The following is a 14,983-nucleotide window of genomic DNA, read 5'->3' on the forward strand; positions in this document are numbered from 1 at the left end:
AGTTGTAAGCACCACATGCTGATGTATCAAAACAAGAATACAGCTTGTAAATCTTTTATTTCCTAACAGTGGCAATGCTTTGTTTACATACTACCACACACGCACACACACAAAAAGATGAAGGAAAGCCGCGCAGGCTCAGCATAGTCCATGGGAGCCCTACAGAAAGCTGTATAAGCCCAGCTGCTGGTACTCAGGATGCTGTTTGTGCTGGTGGGGTTCCTTAGCAGAATCAAAAACTTTTGTCTCTTCTTATGCAGATGAGCCGCTGTCTGTTTCCACCAGCTCTGAAATGTTTGCCATTCATCAGGTTTTACCCGTGGTTTGTGGCAGATGTTCCTTGCCTCCTCTAAACTAGAACCAGGAATGGTAAGTGACTCTTTTCATTTTCTTGCTGTCAAAGGCATCGGAGTTGATACTAAAAAACTCTTGGGATTTTTCAGAATTCTTTCCTGAGGCCTGAGACCCCACACTAAACATTTCCTCTGGTTCAAGACAGTGATGATCTTTGTTGCAGACTGCACTGTCACACCCTGTGCTGCACCAGGTCTTCTCACTCCCATTGGCCCTGGGTGCCCTATCACCTGCTGCTCTTACCAGCACTGCTCTGTTTTTCCACTTATATCTGGATTTATGAGCAGTAAAAGCAAATTTCAAAGCTGTGTAGACAAAAGTAATTATTACTAACATTAAGGCAGGGATGTGGGGGTTGCTTATGCATATTTCTGACATTTTAAATAAAATGTCCACAAGCAGGTTGTTGCGATGTGCCCAGCTACATGTACACAGGCTGCTTGTCACCTGGTGAATGCCCAGGGCTGGTGGAAAAGGGGAAGACTTAGGCCTTAAGAAAGTGAAGCTTTTCAGTTATTATCTCGGACACATATAAAACTGTCAGTTAAGGTAGAAACCTTTGGTTCAGGGTCCGTATTTTCACTATGGAAGTTTAATTAGATAATACTTCCACATTGTTGCTTTTATTAATTATCCTTTTGCTTTACTAGAACATCTGTTTTCTAAAGGTATGAAAATGCTTAGCTTTATACACCAGATAAGGTAAGTGGTATTGCTCCCAGGAACAGGTTAGGAAACACTGACAGAGAAGGCAGAGGACTTGGCCAAGGTCAAAAACAAGGTCTGTGCTAAACCAGGATAGTGTAGCACCTAGATCCCAGGCATTTTAACCTGTCATCAGCATCATTTCTGGAGAACATGTATATTTCAATGCCAGAGAGATCATCTGATGATTTCTGAGCATCTCCTATCTTGGGTGTATGCACTTCTCTGGGGTTTTTAGCTTCAGATTCATAACTGTAACAAACATGCTCAGCTGCAGTAACTGCTCAGTTCTGCATGTTTATTCAGCTCTCTCTTACTGCACTAAACTAAAGGGGACCATCTCTCCTCACCTGTGGACCTAGAGGTCATAAATAGCTTCTGCAGATGAGCTAATGTCAGGTAGCTGGAAAAGCTGTGAACTGGCTCACGTGCCTGAGCTCCAGTTGTTTTGTGACAATTGGAATGTTTCAGGTTACCTGTGGGTCTTGCAACCATTATCAATTTACAGAAAATTCAAATTTCTTGGTCAATATTTTTCTGACCTGGTAAAGAGACTATAAGCACAGCCTTACAAAATTAGGTTTGCATTATGAATAAGAGCCCCATAGCGAGCAGAGGCAAGCAGCAGCTCCCAGGGCAGCCTCTGGGTCCCATCAACTGCACTCCAGCCCAGCGTCCTCGTTGTGGTTGCAGTTGTGCACACCCCAGCTGGACTTCGAACAGTCGAAAATTGAACTTTCACTCCCTCTGCAATTCACATCATCAAGCCAAATTGGTCCAGTGCCTTTGGAATATGAATTAAACACACAAACAAACAAAAAACAGTTGGACAAAAGAAAGAGGAATAAGCATTTTTTTTTCTAAAGACACCCCTGTGCATAGCAGCTGTGTGTTGGGTTGCATGGTTGGTTCGTTGGAAGTCAACTTTTTGGGCACAGTTCAAGCACCATTTGACATGCAGCTCCCTCATCCCAAGCAGAAGGAGCCACCCCTTTGAGGAGACCCTCTTTGTTCTCCTGCTGCTGGTGTATAGGACCATGCTCTGGTGCTTTCTGGGTGTGTTTAACCTCCCGTACCAGGCAGGGAACACCCCCCCAGCCTGGGGAGGTGGAAGATTGTTGTGGACTCACCTGCTGTGGCTGTAAATGCAGAGGTGGCACGGCTGTATCCCAGCATTCGGCAGACCACAGTGGCATCTTGGGTGCTCCAGCCATCATCACATATTGTTCCCCAGGACCCTCGGTAAAAAATTTCCACGCGGCCCCTCCTGCTGCTGCCCACGATTCGTACCAAATTATAGGAGTTGCCTAACAGTTCAAAAGAGAAGAAAATAACTATACTTTTCATATGGGCATGAGAAAAAAGTACATTGATAGACAGAAGCAGTGACTGCCCAAACTGGACAAATGTTCCCATCTCCATGGCTGTAGCCAGGGTGGGACCAGAAGTTACTGGTAGCTCAAATCCGACAAATTCAGGGTCCTCTCCTGGGTCTGGAAACACCAGAGTGTAGCTCAGTGTATGGACCCCTCAGTTCTGGTAGCTGTGCTGTGGGTTAACCAGTGTGCATGGGGGACATTGGTCCTGATCTGAGATAGCTTCAATATCAGAAAGCAAGTGAGAGAAGAAGAAATAAAAGTCCAGTACCTTCTCCCTTTTCACCTTTGCTCCCTTTCGTTCCTGGGGAACCTGTTCCAAATTAAAAAACAAACAATATTTGGCAGCTGTTAGGGGGAAAATCCAGTTATTAATTCCTTCAAAATAATTGGGTGAGTCAGAGATATGAGTACTCCATCCCGTTGCAGACCCCCTGAAGTGACTAAGGGTATGTAAAAGAAATGTGGTAAAACAAGTATGATAACATACAGCCAAACCTTCCTAACATGTGACCCAAGAAAAGGGCCACTTGCAAAATCCCATCCACTCACTTGTGGGAAATGTATCTTATTCTCACGACTACCTGTAAAACGACATCTCTGGTAGCCTTTGGGCTCTCCAGAAACAGGCACGGTATCTCTCAAAGAACTGGTAGGCAGACCTACATCATGGGATTTGCTTTCTATGTGCTGCCATGGGACAGCAGAAAAACCTTTCCAACCGTCCTCTGTATTTCTGTGCAGAATCCTGGTCTTGAGAGCAGAAGTGGTTGAAAAAAACACAGTGAGCTATTCCCCCAAAAGCTACCTCCACAAAGCACATATTGCCATGTCCTTCAGCGGACCAGGAGCTGAGACCCACCTGCAGGGCAGTCCCCAACCTGGGCTCACCCTCGTTATGCCTTTCATCTCCTCCAGAGGCAAAGCTCCAGAAGAGGAGTGCATGGAGGAGACCCAGATAGGCTCCAGCTTGTTTTATTTCTGAGGGCTCTTGTACTATTCAGTGTGAACAAGTAAAACAAAAAGCATCTGGAGCACTGTTTGCTTCCTGTGGTGTGCTGTAATTATTGTTTTGGATGATTTTTTTTTACTACGCATCTTAGGGGGTTTGGAAGCATTCAGTGATTGAAAGGGAGGGAGTTAAGGCTGGGGATTAGCTGTAATGTTGGCCCTTTTGAACTATTTTTGTGTCCTACAACTGGCGAGACATAGTTAAGTAGCCCTGATGTTTCCAATTCTGCATTCCTGTCTGCTATGTTAACGTGGGATTTACCCCAGCAGTGTGGTTTGCTGCAGGATGTCTCTGTACAAAGCAAAGAGGAAACCAGGTTGTTCCAGTTTTCTGTGAGATCAGAGATGTGAGACAATCTAATGCATCTGTTTACTTGCATGTCTTTCAGCACACCTCCCAAGGTGCGAATGTGACACTCTGCACATTGATCTTCTGGGAACCCTGATCTGCCTGTTGAGTTCCTCCAAATGAGCTCCGTAAACACGACCCAGAGCAGCTTGTGCCAGACTGTGATGTAGAGTCCCAAACCCAAACACGCCATCAGCTCATAGACCCCAGGGCAAACAGCCTTACCAGAGTATCCACGGTCTCCCTTGTCTCCTTTGACTCCTGGATTTCCTTTTGGACCCGGACTGCCATAATCACCCTTGCTTCCTTTTTGACCAGTTAGGCCTGGAGTGCCTGGGTGGAAAGCAAGAAACTCATTGCCTTTGTCCCTTCCCAAGAAAAGAACATGATGAGCATTCACATTGATGCAGAGAAGTGAAACATAGTGAAACATTTAAAGTGCTTTGCATCATCAGAATAAGTAATGCAGTCAAACAAAGGTTTACCTGCCAAGCCTTGGTCTCCCTTTGCTCCCTTTTGCCCCGGAGGACCTATGATCATCAAAATGAACGAGCAAAATTTATGACAGATATTTATAGATTTATAAAAGCTTATGCAAAGTAGTATTTTTGATAGATTTCAACTTGTCTAGTTTAGCTATCTACACTATAGGCATTTATTTCTGAAGTATCTCATTTCCCCTTCTACTTAGTGCAGAGCTCATCAATAGAGAAAATACAGGCAGTGGAGAGCCGTGTTCTCCTGAAGTAAATCAACTTTTGGTCATTTATTTGATATCAACTCCACTAATGAGATAGAGACCCTCCCTCCAGGTGGGTCTTCACTACCATATAGAGAACCTAGACATGTAAATTTAGGTGCATCAGACATGCAAGCACATAATGTTGGGCCAGGTTACTCCCATCCGTATCATCCAGGTATCAACGAATGCAGAAGGGTGCAGCACTTGGACCTTTGTCACCTACTGATGGAGTTGAGAGGTTGATTCAAGAGAAATACACCAGAATAGGCTTGTACTGCAGAATGTCACCCTACGAGTTGGGTGCCTGGGAAAGAAAGGTGGTCTTCTTCAGATGGAAGGTCAGAGGAAAGGCCTAGGTTATGTGCTCTAAGTTGGCCTGTGAAAATACCTCTTTCTGCAATGCCACAGTGGATACCAGGACAGATACTTGCTAGTGAATACCCTTCCCCATCAGATTTACAGCCAGTAAAATTTGCCTTTAGCTCTAGGGTAGGGAGGTTTTTGCTTGGTTCATCCTAATCTGCTGCTTTGTTTATGCGTTTACTATTTATACAAAAATGCAGGCAACATCAACTCCTCATGTACATTACAAATGGCTGAAACAACCCCTCCAGCGCGTAGCTGACCCCTTGCCAGTCTGTCAGAGGCCCAGGCCAACCATGGCATCCTGGGATGCATTGGGACTCCAAGAACAGGACCCAACAAATCTCCTTGCTGTTGCAGATCCCTTTCCAGTGTCTGCATGATGCGCATTGTTGACGCCAAACCTGTTTGATTCTCCTTTACCTGTTACTCCACTGTTTCCCTTTTCACCTTTTAGTCCTGCAATGCCTGGTGTTCCTAAAATTAAAAACAAATCAGTAAGGACAAAACTGTCACACAAAGTGAGGCCAGAGTAGGAAACCAGTGAGTTACGGGCTTGAGTAGCATCGTACCTGGACTCCCACTGGTACCGTGGTCCCCCTTCTCCCCTTTCTGACCAGGTCTGCCTTCTTGGCCAGGAATTCCTGCCAGTCCAGGTAATCCAGTTACACCTTAAGGTTGAGCAAAAGCACCATATGTGAAATGCAACACAATATATGAAGGAGAAAAAAGAAAGACAGCTCAGTCACCAGCCCCTGGACTGTGCAGATTGAGTTGACCCCATGAAGGCAAAACAAACGCTGTCTCTCTCCAAATTTGCAATCCTTCCCTGGCAGCGCTAATCTTGGCGGTTCAGTGAGCGATGGTCTGAATAAAGAACTGTATGGTCCCAGGTCCTTGCAGACTGTCAGCCCTGAGATGCACAAATGCTTTCCCAAAAAAAGCAGACAAATTCTGCCCTTGTGTGTGCACACATGTCAGGAAGGAGGACATCCTCCTCCATGGTACAGAACCCTTCTTTCTCATTCTCCTGCACAGTGAGTAGGGTCCAGATGAGACAGCTGAGGCTGTAGGATTGGTTTGCACAACACTGGTATGTTTTCTCCATCTAATCATCATATTCTCTTACCCATGCTGGGATCTAGCCCTAGCTGCAGTTTTCCTTGTCATGAAGCACCATCTAAAAGAGCTGTCTCACATCTCTAGAAGAAACCACACCTTCTGTACTTCTTACCTGCTTCTCCTTTCTGACCAGGACGTCCGGGTTCCCCCGTGCTACCTGTAACAACATCCCAGCATCAGTGCTAACAAGTCTCAGCCAAACGCTTCAGTTAGGGCAGCCCTCCAGCATGACACATTTGTGCTGATGGTGGGTTGCTCTGCATCCTCTGCACTTACCATTGAAACCCGGCAGTCCTGGGACTCCCTGCTGCCCCTGAGGACCCATGGGTCCACGGGGCCCAGGGTCTCCCTTCTTGCCCATTTCACCTTTTGGTCCTTGGAGACCTATCAAACAGCACAGCACATGTGTAAAAATTCAGAACAACAGATTCATTGTCCCCGCAGCCAGTGGAGCACCTCCATCTAGCTGCACCAGTAGCAGAGGTTGGCCTCACACCTGCATTCACCACTCAGTGGCATTCCCACAAAGCTGTAGAAGAACAGGGCTGGATGGCACCTCAAGAGTCTGTCTGAGCCAATTCTGTCTCTGCCAGACTGTCTGGCCAGGTATTTATCAGACCTACTCTTAAAGACCTGCAGTGGTGCCATCACACCTCGCTAGTCTGTTCCTCAAATTATTCCTACTACTAGAACGTTTTCTTCTCTAGTTAAATATCTCTTAGTGCAGCCTGAACCCTTCTCTTCTCGTAGCCACAGTGGAGGACAGCAATTCCACTCCTGTACTTCCAAGGAATTGCCACATCTCCCCTTAGCCTTCTCTTCCCTGAACAGGTGATTGTCATGCTCCAAAAGAGATTAATTACTCCAAAGCCAAATTGCTCCAAAGACTGAAATCTCCTTCACCTTTCTGCTCCAAAATTATTCCAAAGCCTTCACCTTTTGGTATTCCTCGTACTTTCACTTTTATCTTCTGGAGCAACTTGTGCTAATGAGCACACAGCAGCTTGTGGGATCTGATGGAAGATCTGAGGAAGCTCTAATCAACCTATCCAACCATCCTCCTTGGTCTGCACCACACACATCTTCTGGTTTTCCTTTGCTGTCCTGCTCGCAGCCTTTTCTCTCTGGGTGCAGCCCTCGAGAGACCACTGAATAACAGCTATCCTGAAGGTACACACTAATACATGTTACGTAAGAGAGGCACAGTGCATAATTCTTCTACTTAAAGCATACAGAAGTCAGGCTTATATAGGATATAAAGTCTTCAGAAATAAGTTTTACTAAAGTGAGCATTAACATCCATGTGCTTGTGCATATAAATTATATTGTATTATTTAATACCGTGAAAATCCTACTGCAAACATCACTGCTTTAACCTAGGATAGGCTGATAATTGAATACCTGTGGCTTTTTTTATACAAAGGTCATTTTATAAAGATACTTCCATGGTGCAGACTCAACATTTTGCATGTCTCCTTTCCCCCAGCCTTCCATTGGGAGCTTTGCTGGAGCATGACATGAAACAAGATCCATTCATTCAGCTCCCTCATTGACCAGAAAGCTGAATTTTTATGAAATATCTGGCCTATGAAGACTTTTTCTGGTATTTTAAGTAGAATTAATTTAAACAGTAAAACAGGAGAGGATCTTTAAAAAGTTGAGATAGTATCTTACCCGTAAGCCCCATCTCTCCTTTTTCTCCTCTCACACCCGGTTCACCATTTGGGCCAGTAGGACCAGGATCTCCTTTACTCCCTTTTGCACCATTCAGTCCATGTAAGCCTGCAAGGACAACATCACTTTTCTGATGCATCATCAGGTGTTGTGTCTGGTGAATGCTAGCAGCAGGACCAGGTGGCTCAGCTGAGGGCATGAGCCAAACTCTGCTCTCTGTGCACTTGAGAGTGGTGCTGGGGACAGTGGGGCATAGACCACCGTGTCCAGTGCGCATTTACTTTTACAACAGAAATTTTTCCAGCTAAGTTTGGCTCTTGTTCATGTTAGTTTTACATAGGCTTATTTCCTTCAACTCCAGTGACATTCCAACTGACTTACACCTTGACTGAGGACAAGATTGTCCATAAAATCATCCATAAAGCCACTTTATGTTCATCCACAGAAATAATTCAGATGTCAGAAAAGCCTTACCTTGGATTCCTTGGTCTCCCTTTGTCCCCGGTGGCCCACGTAGCCCTGAGATATAAAATACATATATCAGCTGATATACACCATCTATTCACAGTAATGGCTAAGAAGAAGAGATGAATTTTTTAATCATCCTTTGTGCATGTGCCTTCTGTCACCACTGAGGCCAATTTTCAGCTGGCAGGGACCAGCACAACCACTTGAGCAAAGTCTGTGGAGCTCAGCTGAGTGCATGGCTGGGCAGGGGCCAGCTGTCCTCCAGCCAAATTCAGCTCGTGGGAACCTTTGGGGAGATCTTTTCTGAAAATGTACTGAGCTATTGGGCTCTGATGTATAATAACGGTGCTTGGCGGGAGGTGCTCTTTCAATGTTGTAAGTGCAGCCAGGAAGATATGAAAACATGACTTTAAAAAAATGTATTAATTTTTTTTTTCTTCAGAAAAGTTCATCAGTGTAGCCAAGAGCTAGAGATGGATGAGATACAGACCTGACCTAACAAGGGCTGCATCTTAGATCATCATCATAGGATCATGGAAACCCTGTTTTCTCTGAATATTGCCTAGTCTAACCTCAGCTCAAAGTGGAGCAAACATCCTCACATTCTGGAGACATTTACCTCCTGCAGCAGGAGTGCTTCCACCCAAAGCTCCAAGTACCCAGGGCAGCAGCTTGTGCATGACTGTGAAGGAGACTGCTTGCACCCAGTTCATTCCCAAGTCTGTCCAGTTGTTTCCTCAGGAAGAGGGTGGACAACGTCCCAAATCCATCGCTGTTGTATGCACCATTCAGCTGGAACCCTATAGATCAGGGACTAAGGAATTGTCCTTGAGTTGTCCTGGAGTGAGCTGAGCAGCAGGACTTGCTATATCTGGGGCAGAAAGCCCAGCTATCCACTGGTTGTGGGATGCACATAAAACCCTTCAAATGGGGGTTTGGGGTGGTTATTGCAGATAATCACCAGATACAGTTCCTCCATCACCCCTGAGCTTTTCTGGTGGGGCAGCAGTGAGGAGGCAGAGCCAAAATGTTCCTCCATGGTGGTCACTGACCTCTGCTGGAGCACTCAGGCAAGTCGAGAGCCCCAGGGGATCAATCAAAAGGTGCAGAAGGTCTCCTTATGGTACTGGCACTGAGTGTCTGCCCATTGGGCAGTACCTGGGTCTAGAGCCTGAAATCCCAAATCCTCACTTCAGGTCTCTTAGAGGAGAAAAAGAGAAAGAGGAAAAGAAGAAAAGTTGCTCACGGCTCATTTACCAACATACCTGGTGGACCAGGATCTCCTTTGCGTCCAGGAGGCCCTGAAACAAATATTTAATGGATATTTTTCAGTAGTTAGCACTCACTGAGGAACATACTAGTAGGAGGTTGATAGGCTTGAGGTCTGGGCTGAAGATAAAACCCTTTTGAAGGGCATTCAGAGCCCAAGTCTACAAGTTACGGAAGGGAAGAGCAGCCCAGGGCCACGTGTGCAGCTGCAGCAGGATCCAGGGGCGATGCAGAGGGCTGTGATCCATCTTCTCCAGGTGTGCCCAGCTCTCCAGCCAGGGCATCCAAAGCTAGAATCCAACCCAGGGCACTGGAGCCTCACTAACTGAGAGGAAGACCAAATCTTGCCCTAGTTATTTGTTCATCTGAACTAGGTTTTTGAGCCAGCTTGCCAGTGGTACAGAGGAACCAGCTCTCCCCATTGCACAGCCAGCATGGAGAAATGGAGCCATACCTGCAACTAGGGTGATGTTTCTCATCATCATCATCAGGTTTGCATTGCTGCTTTTAATTATGGTGACTTCCTTTTCTAAGCTTCTCCTCCAGTTTTCTTCATGTCCCATGGGCTCCTCTATAAAGTTTCTCTCTGAAAGCAGTTTGCTGGCAAAGGAGCTTTCCAGAATCTCTTCTGTATAGGAGGTATTTCGTTCCTGAAGTTTCAATATCTCTCTCTGCATCTTAAACACTGAGGAAAAACAAAAGGCCCATGCAGTGAATATTCCCTGCCTCATCCAGCTGGGAAATGTCTATTTGGCAGAGTATCACCTCAGCACCCGTGAAGTACACCCAGGGTTAAACACCATCACCGTTTAACCCGGGGAGGTGTTTTGCATCTGCTGGCCCTTGCTGCAGCCAGAATTGCTTTTGCAAATGCAAAGCATATATACGGAGTGGGAGAATGTTTTCCTGCAGTGGCTGCTTTGACTTCTGGTGTGCAGAGGAACGTCTGTACTCCCTCAGAGGTTTCCTATCTGTGTGCTCATCCTGGCTCACCCACACCCCCAAGAGCTTTGCTGTCAAGCCCACAGTAAGTCTCTGCATTACCTTTGTAGGCCAGCAGCGCCTGGACAGCTGTCAACAGCAGCAGGTAGGTGCCGAGAGCCGCCTGAGCACAGCATGTGGATGGTTTCCTTTGTTTTCGAGGCTCTAAAAACCAACAGAAGTAGGATAGACACCCTCTCACATCTCTTCCACTACAAATTCTGGTCTCTTCCAGCCATTTCAGGCTTGACCACAACAAATAAGCAACGCTTTCCCATGATGGGGTGCAGCAAGGTGCCTCGGTGAGACTGCCAGGTCCTGCAGGCAAGGCAGGCTGCCTTCCTCTCTCCCGCGCTTTGCACTGCTATTCACTTGGTCATCTTGGCTAATTTAACCAGCTCACTTCCATCAAGACTTAATCCACACTATAACATAATGAATGTGGTAGTTTTCCCTTTCTGCATCAAAAAACTCTCTATTTCCACCACTTTTAGTTGTCTCAGGCTGCCACTAAAAGAGGGTTGCTCAAAGCATATCCTCTCCATCCAATGTGCCACATACATGCGATTCCAATAGTGGTGCATGTATACATCGAAACAAATGAAAAATCAATAATAAACTGAACTGCAGAACAAATGAAAACAACTTGTAACATTTCAAAAGAGTTGTCACCAGCAAATGTTAAAGAAATAAACTGCTTCATCCAATTTTGGCCTTTAGGGAGAAAAAAGTATTTCAGAAGCATTAATAGCTACTTCAGACATTCAGTAAGTTACCCTTAATAGAGTTTTTTCAAAGTAATGTAATAATGAGTTTAAAGTCTTAGCTTTAAAAGTGCAACATTTAATTAATTTTACCATAGAATGATTTAGTCAGCAACAAAGTATTTATATTCAGCTAAAAATACATAAACTTACATTTTTTATTGAGTCTGGCAATTTCAGTATCTTAACTATTAAGACATGAAAGTTTTACACAGTGAAATCAGGCATTTTCTAAAACAGGAAAAGAATTAATTTTTCTCTGATGCTCAGCATCAGTTTTGGGCTGGAAAGGACACTTTCACATCCTTCTGTTTTTAAATGGTCAGTTAATTTAGTAGCAAGATCACTGCAAAAGCATTTAATATGCAGTATAAATACAAGATTTCATTTTTATGTGCTGCTTTCTTCATAGACTAGATAAAATCCATATCAATCTACTTAATAAAAAGAAACCTTACCACTTATCTGGAAGGTTGTGGTAGCAGCTGAGGCAAACCCAATCTTGTCTGAAATACTGAAACTGTTCATATCACTTGAATTTCCGTCTTCCCCGTGCCTGTCTTCAATTTTCATGACAAATTTATTGTGGCTAAACTAAAGCCTCGTCAGATTACAAACAATAAGGAACTGAAGGGACTTCCTATCTGCCTCTTGATTTTATATGCTTTCTGATATGCTTTTCCTATCTGCTCAGTTTTTATAGACTTGTGAGAACTCTGATGTGGTAATTTGAACAGTTCCTCAAAAAATCCCTCAGCTAAGAGGTTCAGCTTCTCTTGTGTACTTACTTGGAGACACCATGTCCACGGAGCCTCAGGCAGGATCCTGCAAGAGGTTAAACTCTGAGTTGTTTGACATCTCTGAACTTTAGCAGAGTTGGACATGAGGTGGCCATTTTGCTCCTAACACAAACAAACCTCCTCATGTAACCAAGAAGATCCCAGGCTCAACATTATCTTGGGGATCCATCCCTTAGCAACAGAAGTGAAGCACTGTGTGGCAGTCAAAACCACATTAACTTGCACTAAGAGGACAATTTAATGATGGTGCATGACTGAAGTGCAAGGAGGGAAAGAATCAGGAGGAGCTATAAAGACAAACAAATGATGGTGGAATGGGGGAAATGCTGAAGCCCAAATGGGTTTGGGATGCAATGGAGAAGAGACACTTGTAGCCTCCTTGTCAAGGCTCTCTCCAGCTCTTGCTTCCTCCTTGACCCATGGGCACAATTTCTACCACCTCACCATTTCTTTGCTCACATCCTGTAAAACCCACTCGACAGGCTTCACCATGGTATCTGGTGTTTTGGCACCTCCATTTGTGCCCGGATTGATTTTGATTTTGCAAAGTGAAGTGACTCACCCATGCCCACAAGCAAGAGCTGTCGGTAGGTGCCAGGCAGAGTCCGGTCCCCATCACAGGATCCACTCCTGGACTGCGGGTCTGTTGCCATCTGCAGGGCTGCTGGGTCCTCACCTCTTTCTGTGGCTGTGGAAGAAAGTGCAGCTTAAGCTTCAGGTAGACATGAGATGGAAACCCACACCCTAACAGCCCAGTGCAGAATGACGCCTTCTCCTGACATATAGCTCTCTAAAAGGCTTAAAACAAATATATGTGGGGATTTTAAAATCCATTTCTGTGCTCTCCTTTCAAATGTGCTTGTGTAGCTGTGACCTGGTTTGGCACCAGCAGGAGGGAAGAGCAGTCCTCTGTTATATATTCTGCTATACACTGCATAGGAGCTGGGATAATTTGCTTTGTTGTGAAGGACTCAGATTCATCCCCGAATCAGGGCAGCTTGAGTGGTTACCAGCCATTAGCTAAGCCATAGTAACCACCTGTCCATCCTCTCCCTTCAAGGCAACATCTCCCCACTGGAGTAAGGGCTCATATGCAGCCCATTTCTAATGGTTTGGGTGGTTCAGACGATGACCCTGTGCAAGCCTGAAACCATATACTCTTGCTGGGCCAGGTGATGAGCTGGGCATGACTGCACATGTGTTACCAAGTGGATGTTAATAGGGATGGAAGTGATTCAGATGCACACAGATTTACATCAGAAAAGCTTTTAACACCACATCTAGGCAAATCCATTTTGTTTCAAAAGTATTAGAAAGAAGCTGGCAGCTGTAGTTCTCAAAAAGCCCTTCTGAAAAGCAAAAGGTGCAATGAGATATTTGTGCCCTCCCTCTCTGAGAAAGAAGTTCAGGGGTATGTTTTCTCACCTCTCATGGTCATGCTGTGGCCATGCCATTCTCAATGGACCAGGTGGCATGGGCACAAAAGCAGGGGTAGAGACCCTTGATTTTGACAGTCCTGATCTGCACTGCTTCAGGGTTCGAAGTCCGATTTTCCACTTGGTTATTTTAGGAAGGTCAAGAGCAAAAACATGATCCCACCCAAATTTATCAATCAGCAGAGGTTGCCTACTTAATTTTCCCTTTATTACTAGCTGCTGTAGCCCCTCTCAGCTCTGCGTGCTGCCACATTCCCATCAGTCAGGTGAGCATCTGGCTGGCTGGGAGCGTCACAGTGTGTTTCCGTCTGGATGTCAGCCTCTGCAAACAGGCAGCGGATTTCCCCGTGCACGTGGCACTGAGGGTCCGGGCCATGCCACAGATGTCAGAGATCGTGTACTAACATGCTCGCTCAGGCTTTGTGTGTGCTTGGTGCTGCTACCCGCACCCTGCTTTCTCGTGTCTTTCGTTCCGTGCTGCAGTGTCATCGGCTGCAGCAATAGATTGACTCTGATTGTGCAATCGGGGTTAGTAAATCAGGAAAGAAAAAAAGAAAACAAACTGCTGATTCAGTGCAGTCTCTCTAGGTTGAGAGTTTGCTGAAACAATGGAATTATTAATAGAATAGCAGTTTCCGGTACATTGTGAGGCATGTCTGCTGGGCCATCAGCCTCACCCTCCAGGCTCTCTGCTAAGAAGCCCAGGCCCCTCACCCTTCTGTTGTTCAACTGCTTCCTCTGAAATACTCTACCAGTATTTCTGGGAAGTCCACCGGTTCATCCCACCCCATGGTTTGATGTCAGTGGCTTGTGCCAGGCAGAAGGCCCTCCTCACGCTCTCATTGCACAAGAGCATCACCTCAGAACCAAGTTTTATAAACAGATCACAGCTGCCTCGAGTTCAAAGGTCCGTGGGTAACTGCTGAAGGAGGGAAAGGGAACTGTCTGGTTCCAGGCCATACCCGCTACCTTTCTTATTTCCTTTCACTGCTGTTGTCAGCTTCAGGCATCTGTCACTACCAAAGGCTCAAGGCAGAGTGAAGAGATGTAATACCAAACTCCAATTTGGTATTAGCTGAACAACAACACTTCCCAGCAGTGATACCAGCAGGGAGCTTGGACAGATGTTAGCCTCCTCAGGATAAGAATTTATCCTGGAAAAACTGAATTTGTGATTTTTTTAAGGTTTTGTTTTTTGGGTTTTGCTTTTTTTCTTCCCACATGAGAAGATAACCTAGCTCAGAGGTGTTTCGCCATTTATCTACAATATGGTAATTTTTCCAAGCTTTGATTGCAGACTCTCTTAGGCACAAATGGGCAGGTTCTGGTGCCCCTCCAAGGATGGCGAAGAGAAGAAGTGATGGCACAAACAGGCCCCATGTTGGATAAGCCAGGACAGCAACCTCCACCCTTTCTGCCGTCACCTCTATACTGAAGTGAGAGTGGCAGCCAGAAGATGTGACAGTCTACCCCTTAACCCAACACCTGCACACATGTTTCTGCAGGTGAGCTTCAGAAAAACTGAGAAGTAATCCTGCTCACAGACCACACTGCTCTCCCACAGAAACA

At 45.5% G+C, this 14,983-nt stretch overlaps 1 protein-coding gene across 1 annotated transcript; it reads right to left on the reverse strand.

The window, feature by feature from the left end:
• Positions 1–1,712: 1,712 nt before the first annotated feature.
• MARCO (macrophage receptor with collagenous structure) lies at positions 1,713–11,751 on the reverse strand (the record flags this gene model as incomplete). The annotated part of the gene is made up of 15 exons (XM_080346973.1): positions 1,713–1,843; positions 2,190–2,366; positions 2,707–2,748; positions 4,021–4,128; positions 4,281–4,325; positions 5,324–5,377; positions 5,473–5,571; positions 6,135–6,175; positions 6,295–6,406; positions 7,697–7,804; positions 8,171–8,215; positions 9,430–9,465; positions 9,888–10,118; positions 10,478–10,579; positions 11,637–11,751. The coding sequence occupies 15 exons, from the start codon at positions 11,749–11,751 to the stop codon at positions 1,713–1,715; spliced, it is 1,446 nt and encodes a 481-aa protein (XP_080203099.1).
• Between the last annotated feature and the right edge of the window lie 3,232 nt (positions 11,752–14,983).

Source organism: Nesoenas mayeri (genome assembly GCF_963082525.1).
Source record: "Nesoenas mayeri genome assembly, chromosome: 6".
In the NCBI taxonomy this organism is placed as follows: domain Eukaryota; kingdom Metazoa; phylum Chordata; class Aves; order Columbiformes; family Columbidae; genus Nesoenas; species Nesoenas mayeri.